Raw genomic sequence first — 24,675 nt, 5'->3', positions numbered from 1 at the left:
GCAGGAAGGCAGGAGTCTTAGGGGACAGTCGGGAGAAAAGACAGAAGGATAGAGAAAAGTCAACAACGTGAGTGTATCAGGGGAACAGGAATTGAATTTGCTTCATGCTTCACAGTGTCCAATACCCAGGAGGTATGCAATATATATACTGAATGACGAAAGAATGCATGAATCATATTATGAAGGTTTCTGCTAACTGTTTGGCCTTCAGCCAAGTTCATTTCCTCTATTAAAAAAAACCAAAACCTTCACTTTCCCCTTCTATTCTGTACTCACTTGCTCCTTTATTTAACTTCTAAACTTTGTGAAAGATTGATTTAAACCTCTGTCTATATTTTCTCTCTGCCTACTCACATCATTTGGTTTCTATTAACCTTCCATTGCATTTTAAAAGGTCAGCACTAACTGTGTCATTACCAAATGCAGTTTTTCCTCTCAGTCATTATCTCTCTATACTATTTCACACTAAAAATCAATCCCTTCTTCATGAGAGTCTTGTCTATTTTTTGCTCTTGTGGTTTCTCATCACCTTGGTTATCCCTCCTCTCTCTTCCTTTCTCTGACTCTGTTTTTCACCATCAACTCCCTAAATATACCTCAAGGCTCTCCCTCAGCTCTTCTCTTTCTAAATTTTCCTTTCTGAAAACGTCATCAGCTCTCATGGTTCAAGATTATCCCCACAGAGATGATTCCATCTCAGAATTCTCTCTTTAAGCTTCAGCACATCAAATGCTTTCTCGGCAGCTTCAGGTGGATAGCTCATAGATCCCTCCATTCATCATGTCCAGAGTAGAATTTCCATTTCCTTCTCTTTCACCTGTAATATATATCCCCCTTCTTAAGGAACAGTCCAGCTGTCTGTTGCCCAGGCTACCCATTCAATCATTAACACTCAGTATAATTTTCTGTTCCTCACAAGCACTTCACTTTTTCTCGTCAACTGCTGTAACACTTATATTCTATATAAGAGCTATTCCACAGAACTTTCTCTGATGATGGAAATGTCAAATATAATAATTACCAGCAATATGTGAATTCTGAGCACTTGAAATGTGGTTAGTTCACCTAGACAACTACATTTTTTATTTTAGTTCTTTTAAATTTAAATCTTCACATGAATCTAGTCATTACTATATTTAACACCACCAGAATACCTTTTTCTTAATACCATTCTGGAACAAAAGGTAGTACAGAGTACTGATCAGAAGCACAGGCTCTTGAACCAGACTGTCTGCGCTGGAATTCCATTTCCATTACTTTCTGGCAGTGTAACCATGAACAAAGCAGTTAAGACTTCTGGGCCGCAGCTACTTCATGTGTCAGATAGGGAAGCTAACAGTATCTACCTTGACAGGTGAGCATTAAGGGTCATGGATTAGTATATTAAATAGGTGCCTAGTCAAAGTAAGCACTAAAGAAAAATTAGCCATCATTCAATAATACTATTATTTTAAAGATCATTTATATAAACCCTTGGCCCACCTACTAGTTCCCACCTCATATTCTTAGTGTTAAGAAGACTGCCTCTAAAAAATTTTTTTCTCCCTACTGCTTGCATATTGTTATGCTGCCCAAAAGGAATTCAATAAATATTGATTGTATGCAATGTGTAAATTAGAGTTAAAAATCCCATTAAAGTAAACTAGAAATGACAAATCAATTTCCTTATTTATAGTTTGTGAAAATATTAAATTCTGTAAGTCTTATTTTCATAATTAAGCACAGCCATGCATTATATTGGTCCCATTAGACTTTGGGCAACAAAATAAGAACACAGTAATGAATGAAGGATACCACAAAATAAAACTTTTCTCCTTTTTTCCTTCAATTCAGTTATGAACACCTCTGCAGTGCATACTAAATCCAAAATGTTAATGATTACTGAGTACATACTTTCGATTCCTGGGTTGGGAAGATCCCCTGGAGAAGGGAACAGCTACCCACTCCAGTATTCTGGCCTGGAGAATTCCATGGATTGTATAGGCCATGGGGTCACAAAGAGTCAGATATGACTGAGTGACTTTCACTTTCACTCACATACTTCAACATCATTAGCTTCACCCAGCTCTTGAAATTAAACAATTATCTTATCACCTTTACCATCTCTATTTTTAGCTGGCTCTTAACAGATGTGAAATGAGCTAAATGGGGCAACTGTTTTTAAGAGTTCTGAAGAGTGTATATTTATGGATCTTTACTGATTCTGGACATCCTCATCACAGGTTTGAATAATACAGAGGCTATAATTGCAATATAAAAGCTGCTAGAGAAGAATGTGTTTTTCCAAGTTATCTGGGTAAGTCTTATTAGATTTAATCATTTTTGCTAGAGGGAAAAACTGTTCCTTTTGTTATAACGACAGTTAAAATAATTTATACGTCTATCAAAACTTTCCTTAAAATTATTGTTTAAAAATGCCTTTTACTTACGCTGTCACTCAAGAAATGCATTTTTCTCAAAGAAGACAGATCAACCAGCCCAATTCAATGAAGAGTAATAAAAGCAAGGTCATTTTCAGCCCCACATGCTCCACTCTTCCATAGTAATACAATTCAGGCCAGCCTGGCTTTAAAGGAGTCAGTAACACACTCATTCCTGGAGAAGGAAATGGCAACCCACTCCAGTGTTCTTGCCTGGAGAATCCCAGGGACAGAGGAGCCTGGTGGGCTGCCATCTATGGGGTCGCACAGAGTCAGACACGACTGAAGTGACTTAGCATACATAATCAGCAACACACTCATTCCAGTAAAATCTGTCACATTATTACATGACACCCATCTTCATCTATTATAGCCTTTATTCCAGACTCCCTTTGGGTAGTTTTACATCTTCTCCAGTGTTTTCTGGAACTATGGGGAGAGTTCAAAACTCAGCAGTCTTTCATAAGCTAACTCAAGGAAACTTTAATTTCACTTTCTTCAAAAGCAAAGGTTTCTGAAGGAAACCTAACTGTGTCCTATTTACAAGAAATACACTATAAATAAAAGGGTATAGGAAACATAAGAGATAGAAGTAAGATATACCACAAAACATTAACTAAAAATAAGTTGGTTTATATAATATAGTACTATTAGCTATAGTCACCATGTTGTACGTTATATCCCCAGAGCTTATTTATCTTATTATGGGAAGTTTGTACCTTTTGACTACCTTTACCCACAATAACCCTCCCCTTTTTCCACCCCTGACTCTGGCAACCACCAATCTATTTTCTATTCCCATGAGTTTGTTTTCTTCCAGATTCCACAACCAAGTGTGCTAATACAGTGACTGTCTTTCTCTAACTTAGATAACTTCACTTAGCATAAAGCCCTCAAGGTCCATTCTTGTTATTTCAAATGGCAGAATTTGCTTCTTTTTTATGGCTGAATAATATTTCATTGCATATACATTTTATCCATTCATTCATTAATGACACTTAGATCTTAAAAATTCTCATGAAAACAAGAAAAAAACATGTTACTATGTGAGGTGATACATATTAAAAAAGACATTGTGGTAATAATTTCTCAATATATACATGTATCAAGTCATTATGTTCTATACCTTCAACTAATGCAAAGTCACATGTCAATTATATATCAATAAAACTGGGGGGAAAAGTGGATTTAGCTGTTTTATTACCAGACAAAACAGACTTCAAGGTACAATGTATTACTGGATACAGAGAGGATATATCATGATGATAAAATGTTAACTCCTTCAGGAAGTTTAAACAATCTTAAATTAGTACACATCTAGTAAAACAACCTCAAAATATATAAACAAAAAATTGGCAGAACTAAAATGAGGAATAGACAAATCCACACTTAAAGCTGGAGATTATAATTCTCATTCCTTAGCAACTGATGAAACAAGCAGACAAAGAAAATCTGTTGGGATAGATAAGATCTGAACAAAAAGATTAACAAACTTGACCTAATTTATATAGCTAGAACAATGTGTGCCAACAGTTACAAAACTGCATTCTTTTCAAGTGCAAATTAAATATTTACCAAAACTGGCATGAAGCAAATGTCATCAAATTTCAGAAAATGAAATCATATATCATATGTTCTAAGCACAATGAAAGTAAGCTAGAAATCAATAATTTAAAGGTAAAAAAAATTCTCAAAGTTGGGAAATTAAGTGGTACATTTCTAAACAACCTATGAGTCAAAGAAGAAATCATAATGGAATTTAGATAGTATTCTAAACTGAATGATAATGAACAAAATTTCAGAGAGGCAACTAAAGCTGTGCCTAGATAGAAAGAAATTTATAGCCTTAGAGCTCTAAAAGGAAGCCTGAAACAAACCCAGCGAAACAACTACCTAGTGCAAGAAGTTAGAAAAAAACACAGCTAATTAAACCCAAAGAAAGTATGGACATCATAGAGAAAAGAGCAGAAATTAATAAAATAGAAAATAAACATGTAGTAGGTAAAATCAACAAAGCCAAAAAGTGGTCCTTGATAGACTCTGGAAAGACTGACCAAGAAAATAAGAGAAAAGCCACAAATTACCCCTATCAGAAATAAAAAAAAGAAATATTATTACAGATCCTACAGATAATGATAGATTACAGAGGATATAAAAATAAATTTTTTGACAATTTACAAGAAATAGATAAATTATTTAAAAAACATGTTACCAAAATTGATTTGGAAGAAATATAGTCATTTTCACATTTTCTTTAATGTTATTTAAAAACTTCCCACAAAGAAAACTTTAGGCCTGGAGGTTTTTAATTGTGAATTCTTCCAAATACGTAGGGAAGAAACAAAACCAAACTTACATAAAGTCTTCCAGAGAACAGACACAGAAATAAAACTTGCCAACTCATTTTACAAGACTAGCATAATCCTGATACTAAAATCTCACAAGGAGATTATAAGAATGAACGGTGATAGGCCAATGTTCCTCATGAGTTTAGATGTAAATATTAGGGGGAAAAAAAAGAGGGCTTCCCTGGTGGCTCAGACAGTAAAGAATTGGCCTGCAACTCGATCCAGGTTTGATCCCTGGGTCGGGAAGATCCCCAGGAGAAGGAAATGGCAATCCACTCCAGTATTCTTGCCTGGGAAATCCCAGAGAGAGGAGCCTGGCGGGTTACAGTCCACGGAGTCGCCAAAAGTTAGACACAACTGAGTGACTAACACACTAAACACACTACATTTGAAAGAGTATTAGCAAACTGAACCCAGTAATATTACAAAAGAATGCATCAAGACCAAGCTGGATTTACTCCAAGAACGCAAAGTTCACTTCACATTTAAAGATCAAGCAACATAACTTACCATAAGTTACAAAATAAAGAAGGGAAATTATGATTACCATGCAAAAGCACCTGATAAAATCCAACACCAGTTTCTGATACAAACTCTCATCAAAATAGAAAGAGAAGGTAACTTTAATCTGATAAAGTATATCTACAAAAAGTCCTATAGCAAATACCATATTTAACAGTATTACATTAAAAATTTCCTGAGACTGGGGATGAGACAGAGATGCCTGTTAGCCCTGCTTCTACCTAACAGTGTACTGGATGGAAATTTAGCCGATTCAATAAGAAAAGGGGAAAAAACCCCAAATAAGACAAAACATAAATTACATGAGCAGACTGGGCTCTAGATGGATAAGAGGGGCAAGTGGAAGCAGGGCAGAAAATCGAATTTTAAGTTCAATTTCAACTTCAAATTGTAAAGCACCAGACCGTAACTTCACACGTTTTAAGCTTCTCTGATCTTCCCTACAAACCTGTAGGCTAGATAAAGCAGGTATTATTAACCTTTAGTTTGGAAATGACACACAAGGCTCAGAGAAGTAAACTGATCAGTCTGACTCTCTTTAAGAAGCAAAGGCAATATGGGGACTGACCAAGGAAGTGGGAGTTCAAATTTAAGTTTCTTTTCAGTATGTCATGCTTTCTCAAGGATAAGGAGCTAGAAAAATCCAAAGGGAAATCATGCCCAGAACTTACTACTGGCTGTACCAAACTTAAAGTTGCCACTGAACTCATTATCTAGAATTTCTTTTTCTTTCCATAGCTAAGAATCTGGGAACATGGTAGGCTGAAATGACACAGACAAGTCCCTTCTGACTTCAACTCATAGAAAGGCCACACACAATATATATATATTTTTAAATAAAAAAGAGAAGCTCAAGAGAGAACGAGTGAGAGAGAAAGAGAGAGAGAGAAAAGGAAATTTCCTAGATGCCAGAAATGAAGAAAAAAACTTTAGAATGTAAAGTGGGAGCTGACCCAGATTCAGATATAGTTTTCAGGGTTGGTCTCCAGAGTTAGAGTGCCCAGACAAGAATAGGGATCCATTTTCCAGCTTTCAAGGTGAGAGTATATGTGGATGAGTGACAAAGGACAGATTCGCTTCTTAAAATGTGGACCCTTCATGAGCAGCCCAGTCAGTGAAAAAGAGTAGGAAAAACAGTTCACTGGATCAGGAAAGCGGGAAAAACTTTCTGTCAGGGATCTTGTAGAGAGCAGATGAAAGATCTACAAAAAATAAACACCACAACTGGATACTGGGGGACTTTACATTATTAAGATGGCATGGACATTCCAACCCAAGAAATTACAGGCACCACTGAAATCTCTGGAGCTCTGCAGAACAGGAACAGGAACTGTACTTTCAAAACATAAAACATAAGACTTCAAAAGGGAAGCAGGAAAAAAAATTCTGTCTGAAGATGTGGTCATCTTCAAAGAGTTACAAACCATACAGGAGGTACATTTCCATGAGGCCGAGTCAGCATATACAGCAAGCAGGAGATCTACCATCCATCCAGAAAAAAGAATAGAATGCTCCAAAGAAACCATGAAATATTATGTTGAAAATGATTAAAATAAGAAACATAATGAAAGATCAGAATATTTTGAAAAATTTTGACATTTGAAAAAGAACCAAAGGAACAACTAGAAATTAAAAATTACAGTTACTGAAATTAAAAAAATTGAGTCGATTTACTAAAAAATGGATTAGACATAGTTGAAGAGATTCTTAGTTAACCAGAAAGTGAATATGAATACATTATCCAGAATGCACCACAGAGAAATAAACAATAGAAAACACAAAAGTGCAATTAAAATATGTGAGGACAAACATCCAGCAGAAGTTCAAAAGGAGAAGATAGAGGGAACAAGGCAAGGCAAACAGATAACGGCTAAAAATTTTGAAAAATGAAGAGAGGCAAGAGGTGTACAACTTCTGATCAAGATGACTAAAAACTAACCTACCCCCAAATATAGGTCAGCAAAACTACAGAACATCAAAAAATTTTTAAAATTTTTTTCTAAAGCAACTAGAGAGAAGAAATTATCTTTAAAAGGAATACTTAGGCTGAAAGATTTCTAATCTTCAGCAACATACATCACAGACTATGGAACAACAGGTGCAATGAACTGAAGGAAAATATAATAGCTGTCAATCGAGCTAACTACTATTCCCTCCTCATTTCTTAACTCAATGGAGAAAGGTATGCCAGTATAAGAGGGGCTTGGACAGGACTAGCTGGAATTAGCAAGACCAAATTATCTGGAAGGCAGTTAATTCAGTGGAAACAGCACTTGTGTTTCCTAAATGTGAGGTGGAACAGATGACCTAGACATAAGACTCCAGAAGCTTTTGTCTTTACACTGTATTTCTAGCCACACTTGGCTATCTTAGTGGTAAAGGATTAAGCAGAATTATTTATGGAGCACATTAAGTGAGCTCTAGATATATAGCACAGTAATTAAAAGTGAAGTCTCTGGAATCAAGCTAATGAGAATCAAATCTTGACTCTGCTTCTTATGAACTGAATGAATTTGATCAAGTTACTTTACTTCTCTGTGCCTTGATTTTGGTAGCTCTATTTCACAGTTTAAAAAAAAAGAAATAAGCAAAGAAATGTAAAACATTGGGCACAGTATCCAGCACACAGTAGGTATTTAATAAAGGCTAGTTATTCTTATTATTTAGTCTTGACTACAGGGCTGTAATCTGACCACAAGTTTGAAGTTATCTTTAATATGACACTGAAAAACTAAAATATAAGAAACACATACTCTGACATCTACTGAGCAGCCCACAGTCCACGATGGATTTCCCAGCACTTGATTCTGGCACAGGAGATGAACTAAGGAAGATTTCCCAACACCTGTAAAAGATACAAGCACTCTAGTCATATAAAAGACATGCTGAAAAGACTGAGAATAAGCAGTAATAACGTTACGCAAAGCATGGTTGTTTAAAGGGTGTTCATACCATACCGATGATTTAATAAGCTTCACGGATACAGAAGATGGTTAACGACACTGGTTCTCTCAAATTTAGTATCAGGATCCTCTGAAGGACTTGCTATACAACATAGAATGCTGGGTCCTGTCCCCAGAGCTTGCAATTCAGCAGGTGTGTCATGGAAGCCAAAGATTTGCACTTCTAACAAATTCCCAAGTAATGCTGAAGCTACTGATTCAGGGAACTCACTTTGAGAACTATTCATCCAGGGCAATTTCAAATTAACTAATCCTTTTCCTTTGGAATGATTTCTTCTAGTCAGCTTATTTTAGAATTGTAGACTCTTACACTTTAGAGGTGATCTCCTCTATACTGACCACCAATGCAGAGGTCCCTTTCACAGATCCTGTTAGTTGCTCTTTTGGACTGGGCTTGAACACTGCCAGCGACAGGGATTCACCATTTCACAAATTCATATTTAGATACTTCAGTTCTCCCATACAGTGATCTTTGGAAAGCAGTCAACCACTTGGTCTAGACTTATCTTTTGGAAAAGGAGAACAACTTTTCTCCATCTACATTATGGCCCTTTTTCTTTACAGGCAGCAGTTTTCTTTTTATTGAAGTATAGTTGATGTAAAATATTATGTTGGTTTCAGGTATACAACATTTAAATACATTATAATATGATCACCATGTAAGTCTGGTAACCATCTGTCCCTATACAAAGCTATTACAGTATGATTTGTGATATTCCCTATGCTGTAGAATACATCCCTGTGACTTACTTGTAACCAGAAGTTTATAACTCAATTCCCTGTACCTATTTCACCCCTTTCCCCACAGCTCCTTTCTAGCAAACGCCAGTTTGTACTCAGTATTTGAGCCTGTTTTCATTTAGTTTTGTTTGTTTTTTAGATTCTATTATACATATAAGTGAGATCATACAGTCTGTCTTTCTCTGTTTGACTTATTTCACTGAGTACACCTTCCAGATCCATTCATGTTGTCATAAATGGCAAGATCTTGGCTACTGTCAATAATGCTGCAATGAACATAGGGGTGGATACCTCTTTTCAAATTAGTGTTTTTGTTTTCTTCAGGTAAATACCCAGAAGTAGTTGCTGGATCATATGGCAACTATTTTTAATGTCATGAGGAGCTTCCATAGTTTTCCACAGTGGCTACACCAATTTACAATTACACCATGAGTACATGAGGTTCTCTTCTATCCACATCCTGGACAACACTTATCATTTGTTGCCTTTTTGATGACAGTCATTCTGGCAGATATGAGACAATATTTTGTGGTTTTGATTTGCATTTTCCTGATGATGAGAGATGCTGAGCATATTTTCATGTGTATGTTTTCTTTGGAAAAATCTCTTTTAAGATACTCTGCATATTTTTTAAAATTAGATTTTTTTATATTGAGTTGTATAAGTTCTTTACATATTTTGGATATCACCTTATGGGATATGTCATTTGCAAATATCTTCTCCCATTCAAAGGACAGTATTTTCTTTTATTATAGATTTCCTGGGTTTAGGATAATATAGTTACTAATGTTAGGGCTAGTATTTAGAGATCTGTAGGAAGAGGAAAGGGAATGAACTATCCCATGCACGTTTGTGTGCAGGGTTACTCATTCAACTAACACATTTCAGGATGCTATTATAACAAGCACATTTGGTGAGGCCTCGTGCATCGCTAGTTGTTATAAAATACCTCTTTGTCTGCTTTATTGCGTATGGACCTATCACTTTTTATTATGTTTTATTTTCAGACTATGTAGAAAGTATAGAAAAAAGAAGAAAAAAATCACCTGAAGAGCACTACTGTCAGCATGCAGATTTAATACCATAAGCAGAGTTTTTCCATAAGCAGGTTGTTATTGTGAACATATACATGTGCGTGTGTGCTCAGTTCCTCAGTCGTCTCCGACTCTTTGCGACCCCATGGACTGTAGCCCGCCAGGCTTCTCTGTCCATAGGATTTTCCAGGCAAGAGTACTGGAGTGGGCTGCCATTCCCTTCTCCAGGGGATCTTCCCAACCCAGGGATCAAACCCAAGTCTACTGCATCTCCTGCACTGTCGGGCAGATTCTTTTACCACTAGCGCCACCTGGGAAATGCCTTGGTAGCTTAGATGGTAAAGAATCCGCCTGCAATGCAGGAGACCCAGGACAGATCCCTGGGTAGGGAAGATCCCCGGGAGAAGGGAATGAATATCTACTCCAGTATTCTTGCCTGGAGAATCCCACAGACAGAGGAGCCTGGCGGGCTACAGTCCACGGGCTCGCATAGAGTCGGACTGAGTGACGCAATGCAGGTACTTAAAAAAAAAGAAACATAAGCCTTTGCTTACACAGCTGGTTTTGTCTGAAATATTCTACCCAGCCTCTCCTTCTATTTCCCCTCTCCCGTTGGCCTGATGAATTAATCTTTCAAGACTCAGCATCATTCTATATAAAAAGTCTTTTCATATTCCATACAGGCAGAACTAAGCACATCATTCATCATCCTCTGCAGCTCCACTTTTCATGCTCCCATAGAGCACTTAAAATACACTATTATATTTGCTTGTTTAGATTTTATTCTTGCTGCTTAATTTTAAGTTCTTTGAGGCCTGGGACTGGGTTTTACTCATTTTTTTATTTCTAGTACAAAGAATAGGGTCTCAATTAGTACTTATTTATTGGCTAAAAATTTCCATGTTCTTACAGAATCTTCAGAAACATTTTTAATGTCTCCAAGTTCAGAGAGTGGACATAATGATTTATTTAAACATTTTCTCATTATTAGATATTAGGGTACTTTGAACTTTTCAGTATACTAAGAAAAGGTTTGTTTAAACTTTAGTTTAAAATTAAAAGTATTTTGTTAGTATACCTTCCAAGAAATAAAATTAACATGTAAAAGGAAACCAACATTTAAAGTTCTTGATATACACTGACAACTTGTATCTGGTTACTCTGCCACCAGCCATATACACAAGCCTGCAGGTCTTACTGCACCTCAACAGTGTGCAGTTGCTTTTTCATCTCTGTTAGTTTATAAGAGGAAAAAAAGTGACATTTTTGTTTTAGTCTGCATTTGTTTACCTTCTGGTAAAGATACACATTATGATCATCTTTGCATGCCAGTTGCTTTTCCTCTCTTATTATCTATTGACATGTTCTACCCATTTATCTACTGGGTTTTAGTGCCCTCTTCATATACTAGATGCTCATGTAATTGAAGCAAACATATTCTCAGATTTCCTTTTCATTTATTATTTTTATATACAAGCAAGGAAGACTTTTGAATACTCAAACTGAGCTTTGTCTTTTATTCATCGCATTGCGTTTGCATATGCCTTTAGGGCATACTGATTTTTGTGTTTGCAAGTAGGCTTGTTTATGTTGGAGGCACATAGCTAGGCATTTAGTTATCAGCTTGATACAAGGCTTGAATTTCAAGTTAAGTTTAACTCTGTCAGAGTAGACATTTCTATGCAATAATATTGTATAGCTCTCCATGAATTAACTTTTGGGTATTTTCGGTGACCAGAGTTAGCTAACACGGGATGAACTTTACACAGTAAGAAAAACTTAAGTGCCAAGAATAGTGGCTAACTTTAAGAATTTAAGGAGGTTCTAATTCTATGTTTTCATCAATAGAATTAACTTAGATCAAAAGAATGCACTTGATTTGCTGGGTAAAAAAGTTCAGTATAATCAAATAAATGCCAGGGCCAAACAGAGTTGGTAATGTGTTAAGATCATTCCTTATACCAAAGGAACAAAGAGAAAAGAGTATGTGCATGTTAGATTTTCAGGATTCTTTACTCAATTATCAAGTAACTCTACAGGATACAAACAGATTTCTAAATCCAAAGTCATTCCTTTATATATTTGTGAAACCCTCAAAATTTCACAGGAAAAATAAGCCTTTATTCAAAAATAAACTTTGAAGTTTAAATACAAAGGCAGATGAAGTGTAAAAAGTATATACTAATCTGTCAGATAGCATATCACTGTTAAAAGGGATCTTTAAAAAGACAAGAACTGACTTTGCAAATAAAGCCTAACTTCAGTGAATGTGTGACAGGATCAATCACTTTTCTGGTGGGTATGGCTATGTCTTCTGTTTTACAACTAAACTATAAGAATAATTTTAAAAAGCTTTCTATTGATAATTGCCTGATCACATTTCCACATTTAATAGAGCAGCCAATTCAATCCTGTTGCATAATGCCTTGATTCCACAGATATATCATTACCACTTAACTCATTGCTTTGTGTAATAGGTATTTAAAAATTGGGGTGGAGGAATGGACAGTTTGCACAAGATGTCAGTATGAAGGGGTTGCTACATGCAGTAGAAAGGGAATCAAAAAATGAGAGAGAGCACCCACTTTTACGTGTCAAGCTAAAAAACTAAAGTTGACATAAACTGGATTATGTTCACAGGGTTTCATTATGCAACTTTCTGAAGGGAATATTTAATGCTCTCTGTAAAATATTTTGTAATACAAAATAATCTTCAAGTAATCTGAAAAGGTACTCAAACTCCTCCCCATGGCAATTTTACTCCATTTGGTAAGGCTAATTTTCAAGCTCTTTGGAGTATGTCCTCTCCACCTCCAAGCATCTGACACAATGTTTTTGCTTATAGCAAATATCCAAAGGTCAACTTAGAAAAGTACATCTATGATATGCACCAGGCTGCCCTGATGGCTCAGAGGTAAAGAAGCTGTCTGCAATGCAGGAGATGCAAGAGATGTGGGTTTGATCCCTGGGTTGGGAAGATCCCCTGGGGTAGGGAATGGCAAACCATTCCAGTATGCTTGCCTGGGAAATCCCATGGACAGAGGAGCCTGGTGGGCCACATACAGTCCACGGGGGTAGTAAGAGTTGGACACGACTTATCGACTAAACCACCACCACCACCACCACCACCACCTGAAAAGCAAGGTTGTCATCTATTCCAGGTTCTTATGAGGATTAGGAATGGAGGCTAGGAGAAACAGAAAGATAGTGAAGGGGATAAATACAGACTTCAATTCCAGTTCTCAAGTGTCCAAGGTAAGAATTTTAACACTAGGACTAAGCTGGGCTCAGCATTGTTCTAGCTGCTTCACAATATGGCCTCTATCTTAAATTTTCTATTTCTTACAGCCTAGATCCAACCAGTCCATTCTAAAGGAGATCAACCCTGGGATTTCTTTGGAAGGAATGATGCTAAAGCTGAAACTCCAGTACTTTGGCCACCTCATGCGAAGAGTTGACTCATTGGAAAAGACTCTGATGCTGGGAGGGATTGGGGGCAGGAGGAAAAGGGGACGACAGAGGATGAGATGGCTGGATGGCATCACCGACTCGATGGCCATGAGTCTGAGTGAACTCCGGGAGTTGGTGATGGACAGGGAGGCCTGGTGTGCTGCGATTCATGGGGTCGCAAAGAGTCGGACACGACTGAGCGACTGCACTAGAAGTAGAAGTAGCACATAATAGGTTTTCAGTTAAGATTAAAGAGAACAAAAAAAAAGAGAAGTGCAGCTGAAAGTAAAACAAGACTACCACCTGTTATTTCATGAAATAGTATGGGTTGGTGTTTTAGATACGTGGACTTGCAGCTCAAACCAGTTCCGTCATTTACAAAGTAAAAACCATAAATCATACATCTCTCCGCCTCGCTTTTATCATTTTTAAAATGGTATAATAGGACTGATCTCGGGATTAAATGAGTTAATACCTGCAAAGTTTGGAACAGTGTTAATAATACTTGGAACAGTATCATTCTTCCTAATGCATGTTTGATTTCCTTAATTAAAATCTCCCAAAGGCATCTGCGCTTGTCTCAGCCCGGCGCTCAATTCAACACTCAGTATCTGCGCATCTTTTAAAACGAAGAATCACTGGGCTTCTGTCACCCTGGAAACCGACGTAGAAACCTGCGAAAGCAGACAAAAGGCCCCGGGTCCGCGGCCCCCACCCGGACGACGCTGCCGCTCCGTTAAATTGAGCAAAGTCCTCTGGGAAGTGTAGTCTTTAAGACTTAAGAAGGAATTCAGCCACGAGCCGAAATCAGTTAGTCGGTGGCTGGATGGAGAGTGAAAGGGGAGGATTTTCGGATAACTCAAAAGTGTCGGGAGCCCCAGTGTTGTGTTAAGGCGCTCACCTGAGTCTCCCAAAACCAGTACCTTCACTCGATCCAGGGACGCCATCTTGCCATTGCCTTCCGGAGGTTAACGCCTATTCCGGGATTATAGGCCAATCAGAGCTGGGTTTGAAAGGCAGCGTCTTCAATGTTATTGGCCAATAGGAGCGTGTCTCTTGATTGCAGGCCTCACTATGCTGATTGGCCCTCCCGGTTGAAAGTAGCGGGTGGTTTCTAAAGCTGGTCGCAGGAATAAAGCGTTTTCGTTGACGCACGAGTGGCGTGGCTCGGATAAGCCGGTAGTTGAGGCGCTGAGGGAAGCTGTAGTGGGAGTGTTCGAGGATTCGCTTTGGTAAACCTTGTTCCCTGTTTCTCGGTTTCCTGGCCAGGCGCCGCCTCTTAGGGTGCCTTCTCTTTTTCGCTCCTTTCTTCTTAGCTATCCTCCTCCCCCTTAGCTACTCTCTTGATTCGATTCTCTTCTTGGTCTTCCAAAGAACCATTGACCGCGGAGCGGCCCATGTGCGACCTCGGGTAGGACGGGCTTGACTGCGCCGAGTGTGTCCTCAGCTGGTAGAGTCCTAGGGAATTTAGGGTGTCGGGGTGTCACACTGGGGAGGAGGAGAACGTTACCAGGCGCGTGGAGGCCAGCTGATCCGGAGGTTTCGCGGTATTGTGCGACTTTATATACGAAGGCGTGGAGAGTACCGTGAAATGTGGCAACCGAGAAAGCCAGTTGGCTGTGTAAATCCAAGTTTTTCTGGAACTGGAATAGAAGTAAACTGAAATAATCTGACAGCACTCCCCACATCCACTCCTTCCACTTTTTCTTTTACACGCTGCAGTCAGCATAAGCCCTTAAAAACACGAATTTGATGCTGTCACCTCCTGCTTAAAACCATTTGAAGTTTAAGAAGAGGATTTCCAGTACCGTGTCTTTTTCTACTCTGGAAGCCGCAGTAAAGGAAGTGAATTGAGGGGAAGCTGGGTGGGCATATTTGAAGAACAGGTGCTTAGCTGATCTGTTGAAAGTTTTGTGGGGCACTTGACCAGCTGTGGCACATGCTGGAAAGTCAGTGGTGGACAAGATCAAGCCCCTGGTCTCCGAGGTAGATATGGAGAAAGTATGTTCACTATATTCTGTTCACTGTAAAAAATAAGGGGAAAGAACTGTGGGAACTTGGGAAAGGGGGCCCATTTAATCTACTAAGGGGAACCTGAGACGGTGTCTCTGAGGAAATGTCATTCGACATGTGAAGGATTGTTAGGAGAAGGGACTCTGGGCTTAGCTGTGGGGGCATAGAGAACAGCATGTGCAAAGGCCTGGAAGTGGGGAACGCATGTATGGCTGGTGGAATTGGAGAATGCCTGGAAATGAGACTGAGGAGGATAGACCAAGTGCAAAGAGTGCATTCATTTCATCTTTGTTTCTCGACCTCTGTGCCCAGTGTTTGTATGATTGTAATACATATGGTTCAAAAACAGAACCGACTTACCTTTGGGGCTCTGGGCTGGGTAGGGTCATAGGTGAGGCTGAGAGGTAACTGATGAACTCTGAGGCTAAAAAAAGAGAAGCATGAGCTGGTCCCCAGAGGTCACACACTCAGAAGTCAACAGAGGCCAATCCAACTCCTTCCCTGTTTAGAAGTGTCAACTGCTCTTTGTTTCTATGTGGGAACATGGTCACATTTTTCCCTCAGATGTTTCCAATTTTCAAGACTCTGAAAATTGAAATGTGAAATCTCATGATTTTTAATTGTTGACCAGTAATTCAGAAAATTTTCAAAATGGTCTTTGAATCAAGTGATGTGGTAGATGTTGCCAGTTTGAGACCTCTGACCTCAGTATTATGAAATCTAGAGATTGAGGAGATTCAGCATAATTAGGTGAGTAGAGGCGACTTAGCAGGAGCAGAGGCAGTTAGGAGAGAACACACGATCAGGAAGGACGATTTTAGAATGTAGAGATTTTGAACAAGGTGATTCTTTGCTGATCTCCAGTTTCATTTGTCCAGTTACCTCCTGGTTATCTTTACAGTAATATCCTGTGGTATTTCCTCAAAGACAAGCAACTAACACTGACTGCTTCATTTCTTCCAAATCTGTTTCTCTTCAGGTGTTAATGTACTTCTCATAGTAGTACTTTTTTCTTCCAGTTACAGTGGCTTAAAATGAATCGCTGTATGTTATTGTTTAAGAGGTATTAAGTTTCAGTTTTACAGGATGAAAAGAGTTGGAAAGTGGTTGGTGATGATAGGTGGATAACATCAAGAATGTATTTAACATCACTGAACTATTACTTAAAAATGCTTAACTGGTAACTTTTGTTATGTATATTTTATCTCTATTAAAAAACTGGGGGGAAAACCCCCAAATAGCTATTTAAATTTTTTTTTAAATTTTATTTTTACTTTATTTTACTTTACAATACTGTATTGGTTTTGCCATACATTGACATGAATCCACCACGGGTGTATACAAGCTCCCAATCCTGAATCCCCTTCCCACCTCCCACCCCATATCATCTCTCTGGATCATCCCCATGCACCAAAATATTTAAAAATACTCGATTTCCAGTATATTATTGGAATATATTATTGGGGCCTTTTGATTTTGTTTCTCTAATAAGTTTCATTCATCCTGTCCTCTGGTAATTTCTTCTCTTCTGTAGTGTAAGTCTGATGACTATAGCTTTTAATATCAATACTTCCATATGAATTGTCTCATTTAATCTCATACATCAATGCTATGAGGAAGGCACTGTTCATCTGATGAAATGGAGGCTGAGAATTTTCCAGGGTCATAGGCTAAGAAATGGTGGAACTGGGATTCAAAGCCTAAACCTATTGGAGTCCTCATGTCACTCCCTTTTTCAAATCTTTAGTGCCCCCTATGATGTTTCAGGCAAAAGTAACAGGCTGAATGATGAGTAGTACAGGGCTCTTCCTGTATGGGATGTGCTTTGGTGGCAGTGTGTAATAGCCAGGTACCCAGTTTGTTGGTAGCAGTAGTCAGGGACTTATTCTGTATATTTGTCACCTAAGAAGCTTTAAAAAAAAATCAGTATGATGCTTAATCTGGCCCTCCCAGACCAGCTAAAACAGAATCTCTGGGAATGGGTCCAGGGTGGGTATTTTTAAATGCTCCCTGGGTGATTTGGCTTTACAGCCAGGGTTGAGCGTCGTTGGTCTGGAAATGGAGTATATGGGGTAGAAGGTCAGGGAGGGGAATACAATAGTAGGAAATAATACTAGAAAAATAGGTTATCTTCATATTTGTCTGCCATCCTTTGGTCTGTTTCTGAAACCACGTACTGTGTTCTGCCAGTTGTTGAGCATGTAAAACATAACCCCCAAAAGTAGGTTCAAGTACAACATATAGACCAAATGGAAAGGAGAACAAAATACTTGCTTGGCATCCTTAAGCCTTGAGATGACAGAAAGCCTCAAGGACCACAAGTTTGGATCTAGGTGCTACTTTGTTATCTCTTACATTGATTTATGCCTGAGTATTTATAATCCAAAATAAATATTTTATTATAACTATTTCCTTTTATTTTTCCTTTATTACAGGTCAGGTATTATATCCCTTCCCCTATATGTGTATGTTATTGGCTATTTAGAAAAACCTTTATAGTACTGTGGATATAAATATATTTCTTATAAAAAGAGATATTAAATCTAATAAGGTTAATAACTACTGATTTTAAATAAAAGGTTCAGGAGAAACTAGGATTAATAACAGTATGATTCCCTATTGAAACAGTTCAATAGGATGTCTGTTAGAAATTTTCTTGTAGTGTAGGGACATATTAAATTGATATTCAAGCACTTTATTAACAAGTGCTTTCTAAGCACGTTGGACTTTCCTGGTGGCTCAGATGGTAAAGCATCTGCCTACAACGCGGGAGACCCAGGTTTGATACCTGGGTCGGGAAGATCCCCTGGAGAAGGAAATGGCAACCCACTCCAGTAATCTTGCCTGGAAAATCCCATGGACGGAGGAGCGTGGTAGGCTACAATCCATGGGGTTGCAAAGAGTCAGACACGACTGAGTGACTTTACTTTTTTCACTCTAAGCACATTACATTCTCATTAATTCACCACAATCTCATTGAGGCAGTTGATATCATCCTTATTTCTCAGAGAGTAAAGTGTGCCTTGAAGTTGTTAAGGAATTTACTTAGAGTCACACAGCCACAAATTCAAATCCCAGGCTCTTTAACCATCACATGGAAGTCTAGCTTATGCCAGTTTGGGCTTCTAGAAGACCACACTCTGGGTACAGTTAGCTTCCGCTTGTCCTGCAGGGGATCCAGGATTTAAGGATATCTTGGTCTTTGTTGTTGTTTTTAAGAACTGTATAGCATTTGCTTATTTGGTCATTTATCTTTTCAAGGTTGGTAAAGCGGTATGTAGTTGTTCATTTCTTTCAGATTTTTAACAGTAATTTTGCCAAACACCCCAACTGGTCATTATTTAGGTGTTTATTGGTTTCTTATGAGTTTATTATGAGAGCATGACTGTGTAGAACATCCTACAATCTATCCTGGTAGAAAAATTTTATTCAAGAAAAGAAATAAAGACACTTAAAAGAGTATGCTAACTGCTAACTAAGTTTCTCAGGGTTTTTTTCCCCCCAGCATTCCCAAAGATGTGTAGCTTTAAGAATAATGAATGAGACTTTGTTTAGCCTTTTTGTGTTTCTCTTTCTGAAATAAGTGGGCTTGATACAATATATCATTGTATCATTGCTGTAAATAATGTTGCTTTTTGGAATTAAACACTCTGTAGGTCATGAAAATAACCATTTAAGAAATAACCATTTAATAAAAAGCTTAACCATGTCAAGCTTTTTAGGTGTAATCTTTTGTGTACTCTAGAGGAATATCTTGTTCTCTGTTACATGCTTGGGCATTATAAGTCTTTTAAAAATAACATTTTGAGTACTTTTGTGGTACTCCAAGAATACTGGTTATCAGCTACTTAATGGGTTGATTATTTTAGATTTAAAATGATTGCTTTGTCCGTATTCTAGATAATTTTCTTTTTTTTTTTTTTCTGACAGTACATTTGAAGTTGAAGTTTGCTGCTAAAGATGGCAGATCCAGATGTCCTCACTGAGGTTCCTGCAGCATTGAAGCGGCTAGCCAAGTATGTGATCCGGGGATTTTATGGCATTGAACATGCTTTGGCCTTGGACATCTTGATCCGAAACCCCTGTGTGAAAGAGGAGGACATGCTGGAGCTTCTCAAATTTGATCGGAAGCAACTTCGATCAGTCTTGAATAATTTAAAGGGAGACAAGTTCATCAAGTGCAGAATGAGGGTCGAGACTGCTGCAGATGGGAAAACCACTCGCCACAACTACTACTTTATCAATTATCGTACTCTTGTTAATGTGGTAAAATATAAATTGGACCACATGAGAAGGAGGATTGAAACTGATGAGAGAGATTCCACCAACCGGGCTTCCTTCAAATGTCCTGTCTGTAGTAGTACTTTTACAGACTTAGAAGCTAATCAGCTCTTTGATCCCATGACAGGTGAGATTTTTCCAGTTAATGAATCTTTCGTTTAAGTAACTTTTTAGAATAAAGTATATATCCTTTATCTTAAATTGATTTACATAATTTTTAAACTGATTATATATATCATTGTGTGCTCAGTTGTGTCCAACTCTTTGTGGCCCCATGGACTGTAGCATGTCAGGCTCCTCTGTCCATTGGATTTCCCAGGCAAGCATACTGGAGTGGGTTGCCATTCCCTACTTCAGAGGATCTTCCTGACCCAGAGATCAAACTCTCATCTTTTGCATCTCCTGCATTGACAGGTGAATTCTTTACTACTAGCGCCACCTGGGAAGCTCTATAGTATAGTATAGTGAAGTCACTTAGTCGTGTCCAACTCTTTGCGACCCCGTGAACTGTAGCCTACCAGGCTTCTCTGTCGACGGGATTCTCCAGGCAAGATTACTGGAGTGGGTTACCATTTCCTTCTCCAGGGATCTTCCTGACCCAGGGATCGAACCCGGGTCTCCAGCATTGGAGGCAGACGCTTTAACCTCTGAGCCACCAGGGAAGCTATATCATTATAAAAGGGAATATATTGGTGTAAGTAAGCATATAGTCATTCTTAGCCTTAATGTCCTATTGCCATACTACTTTTAGGAGCTATTGCAAAGCATTTCTCGTTTACAAGGGAATTTACTCATCCATGGAGTATTCTTTCACCCGTGGCCCTTCCACCTCTCCTTCCACTCCCATCCCTTGTTTACAACTGCAGCCTAATCTAAAGGGTTTACTTTCCCTACCACTTTGAGGCTATTCTGACTTTACTGAGTTTACTTTTGACCTCTTCATTCAACAAATATTTGAGCACCTTCTTGTGCCAATCACTGCCAGACAGTTATAATAAATGCTTATTATTAGTACTTAAATACTTGATTAGTAGAAATGCAAAGTGCTCTCAGGAGGACATAACTAGCGCAGCTAATCTGGTTTGGGGAAGGCCTCTGAAAGAAATTAAATAGCAGGGGCCTAAAAGATAAGTTAAAGTTAACCAGAAGAAATAAGAGGGAGCACCCTTTCCCCTTAAGTTAACAATATATATTCAGTTTCTTAGCCAGTCATTGATGGAAGAGAATTGTCAACAAGAGTTATAAATTGCTTCATTTGATTAAATACTTAGTTTTAAGGATTTTTCTGATCAACACAGAATTTACAAAACGTGTTTTCTGAAAATACAACATCTAACATTAACATGAGAAACTTTAAATTGCTGACTTGTATAGTTGTGTTGCTATTTGTAAATTGGAAAATAGACTATAGTTTTACTAATTACTCAGTAGATCAATCTTGTATTAAAAATCTGTAAAAACCTATAGAAAGAATCACTGCTGCTATGTTAAATCGTCCCTTTCTTATGACTGAATTCAGAAATACAGGTGACTTTTTCATTCATAGATCTGACTTTAACTTTCTAAAAATATAATCTAAATTTTTCACATATGAAATGCTTTATTGTAAAAAATATTACAGGTTTGTGTACATGTTTAGTTGTGTATATATTATATATTGTACATTGTAAAGAATTTTTAAAGATTTTTAATGGGAAATAATACCAATATCAATTAAGATTATTAGCAAAAAGAGCATGATGGCCTATGACTTTTTCCCTTATCTATCGTGAAGCAATCATTTTGGATGAAAAATCATTTAAAGATTTCACATTTGTGTTAAATATGTAATTTATTTAAACCTAACTATTTACTTTGAAAGGGCTTGACTAGGAGAGGTCTTAGTTATAAGAAAATCTTAACCATCCTGGGTATTGATGAGTGTACTATAGAGGAAGATTGTAGATTATATCTGGAGCTCTTTAAAATAGACTAGAAAGTCTCATGATTTTTTTGCTGTTGACTGTAACAGATTTCTTAAAGGAGCTCTGGGTTTTGGTTTTGTGATTTTCTGCAGATGTTGGTGTTACAGTGGTCGTCTTCGTCACTCTTGACTGCAGTGGAAGGTGTTATCCAGTCCCTCAGAGAGGGTAATTTAAAGTAATATGCTTCTGTTACATTTACTCAATTTGATTCTTATTTAATTTCATGAAAGTTTCTAAAAGGAAGTTATCCCACTGCTCATATATCAGTATTCAGGAGTTTGATTCATGATATCTTCAAATTTTACCTAGGGTTTGTGTCTGAAAGAAATTAGTTGTAATTAACAGGTGGTTTGTAAAAGAAGTGACCTAACCAAATACAGTCAAGATTATTTGGGTGAGGGAGTTGAGATAGAGTAGGGAGCATGAAAAGAGAGCTAAAACTGAAACAGTTGTTTGTGGCCAGTGTGAACAGAGGCCTGTTCTGTTCACTGTATTCTTAATACAGGGGTTATGGTCAATGTGAAGCTGGAGAGAAGGGGTTCAGCAGAGCAAGAGTAAGTCCCTTTACATTGGTGTCACTCATGGAAAGGTGCCCCGATCAGTCAACACTAATAGTCAACTTAATTGGCAGTTATGTCCCTTGAGTGAAGCCTGTATGTAACACCATGATTGAAAATTCTTAATCATTGGAGATTGCCATTCTGAGAAAGTACTTGCCTTTTGATTATGATTTGGTTTCTCATTTGACCTTTTCCTTTATGGAAAGACTAAGCTGATTGGTGATATTAGATTTCTCAACCTGCTTGTCAGTTTTGTTTTGTTTTGTTTTTCCACTATTAATACCTGGACACCCTCCCTTGTTCTGCTGTATATTCCCTTTAGAAATCTTGGTCTTTTCCCATCTGTTTCCTTCCTCTTTTGCTCAGTATTCATTTCTCTCCCCGTCATTTTGAAGAAGACAAGAAATAAATTTTTGGTATGTGTATCAGAGGAGAAGGAGGGAAGTTTTTCTGCTGTTAATATACTCTATTTGAATTGGTACAGTTTTCATTCTAAGCTAGAGCTATACAATGCTATTTTATTTCTTGGTTGCTGTTAGAGATTGATGGTATTTCTGACAGTGCTATCTAATGGGCTTCTATTTCCCTTCCCATTTCAACAGTTCTTAGGTTTATACACTGTGATTTATGTTGGTAAATAGGTGGTACTCAGGAATTAGATGAAGCCCTCTAGGTTTTACTTCTTCCCTTATAAAAAGTTCTTAACTGTGTATGGGCAACTCTGCCACTGGACAGAGAGTAGTGACTCCTAGATGAGTATCCAGAAATTCTGGGCCCAGGAAATTGGGTTCAGCAAAAATTGCTTTACCAGTGTTAATTCACATATAAGCCAGTGATTTCTAACTTTCAGTTCAGTTCAGTCGCTCAGTCGTGTCTGACTCTTTGTAACCCCATGTATCGCAGCATGCCAGGCCTCCCTGTCCATCACCATCTCCCAGAGTTCACTCAAGCTCACGTCCATCGAGTCAGTGATGCCATCCAGCCATCTCATCCTGTGTCGTCCCCTTCTCCTCCTGCCCCCAATCCCTCCCAGCATCACAGTCTTTTCCAATGAGTCAACTCTTTGCGTGAGGTGGCCAAAGTACTGGAGTTTCAGCTTTAGCATCATTCCTTCCAAAGAAATCCCAGGGCTGATCTCCTGTAGAATGGACTGGTTGGATCTCCTTGCAGTCCAGGGGACTCTCCAGAGTCTTCTCCAACACCACAGTTCAAAAACATCAATTCTTCGGCGCTCAGCTTTTTTCACAGTCCAACTCTCGCATCCATACATGACCACTGGAAAAACCATAGCCTTGACTAGATGGACCTTTGTTGGCAAAGTAATGTCTCTGCTTTTGAATATGCTATCTAGGTTGGTCATAACTTTTCTTCCAAGGAGAAACCGTCTTTTAATTTCATGGCTGCAGTCACCATCTGCAGTGGTTTGGGAGCCCCCCCAAAATAGTCTGACACTGTTCCCACTGTTTCCCCATCTATTTCCCATGAAGTGATGGGACCAGATGCCATGATCTTCATTTTCTGAATGTTGAGCTTTAAGCCAACTTTTTCACTCTCCTCTTTCACTTTCATCAAGAGGCTTTTTAGTTCCTCTTCACTTTCTGCCATAAGGGTGCTGTCATCTGCATATCTGAGGTTATTGATATTTCTCCTGGCAATCTTGATTCCAGCTTGTGCTTCTTCCAGCCCAGGGTTTCTCATGATGTACTCTGCATATAAGTTAAATAAGCAGGGTGACAATATACAGCCTTGACATACTCCTTTTCCTATTTGGAACCAGTCTGTTGTTCCATGCTTCCTGACCTTCATAGAGGTTTCTCAAGAGGCAGGTCAGGTGGTCTGGTATTCCCATCTCTTTCAGAATTGTCCAGTTTATTGTGATCCACACAGTCAAATGCTTTGGCATAGTCAATAAAGCAGAAATAGATGTTTTTCTGGAACTCTCTTGCTTTTCCATGATCCAGCGGATGTTGGCAATTTGATCTCTGGTTCCTCTGCCTTTTCTAAAACCAGCTTGAAAATCTGGAAGTTCACGGTTCACATATTGCTGAAGCCTGGCTTGGAGAATTTTGAGCATTACTTTAGTAGCGTGTGAGATGAGTGCAATTGTGCGGTAGTTTGAGCATTCTTTGGCATTGCCTTTCTTTGGGATTAATGAAAACTGACCTTTTCCAGTCCTGTGGCCACTGCTGGGTTTTCCAAATTTGCTGGCATATTGAGTGCAGCACTTTCACAGCATCCTCTCCCTCTCCCATTTCTTTTTCCTAAAGAGTGTAGACTCTTTCCATACTTTCCACTTAGATTCTGCCTTTGGTGTTCTGGGGTTGAACTCCAAATTTTTGATGGTTGATATGTTTAAAGTGAAAGTGAAGTCACTCAGTC

At 38.2% G+C, this 24,675-nt stretch overlaps 2 protein-coding genes across 5 annotated transcripts in view; one reads left to right on the top strand and one right to left on the bottom strand.

Annotated features, from left to right (window-relative positions):
• Nucleotides 1-14,474, bottom strand: part of RABL3 (RAB, member of RAS oncogene family like 3) — a 37,667-nt gene extending 23,193 nt beyond the window's left edge. The window contains exons 1-2 of the mRNA XM_040250892.1: nt 14,380-14,474; nt 8,044-8,135 (exon numbers count right to left, since the gene is read on the bottom strand). Coding sequence (XP_040106826.1) covers nt 8,044-8,135; nt 14,380-14,425 — 138 coding nt within the window. The 5' untranslated portion in view covers nt 14,426-14,474. The remainder of the gene's footprint in view (nt 1-8,043; nt 8,136-14,379) is intronic.
• Nucleotides 14,475-14,551: 77 nt separating this feature from the next.
• The window catches only part of GTF2E1 (general transcription factor IIE subunit 1), a 35,711-nt gene continuing 25,587 nt past the window's right edge, over nt 14,552-24,675 (top strand). The window contains exons 1-2 of one of the 4 annotated variants that reach the window (XM_040250863.1): nt 14,552-14,710; nt 19,439-19,899. In XM_040250863.1, the coding sequence (XP_040106797.1) occupies nt 19,452-19,899 (448 nt within the window). In that variant the 5' untranslated portion in view covers nt 14,552-14,710; nt 19,439-19,451. The other 3 variants (XM_040250871.1, XM_040250857.1, XM_040250879.1) reach the window with 3 other exon arrangements.

Source organism: Oryx dammah, unplaced genomic scaffold (assembly GCF_014754425.2).
Source record: "Oryx dammah isolate SB20612 unplaced genomic scaffold, SCBI_Odam_1.1 HiC_scaffold_2, whole genome shotgun sequence".
Classification (NCBI taxonomy): domain Eukaryota; kingdom Metazoa; phylum Chordata; class Mammalia; order Artiodactyla; family Bovidae; genus Oryx; species Oryx dammah.
Note: the sequence above shows the minus strand (reverse complement) of the source record. Positions and strands in the feature narration are given on the sequence as shown.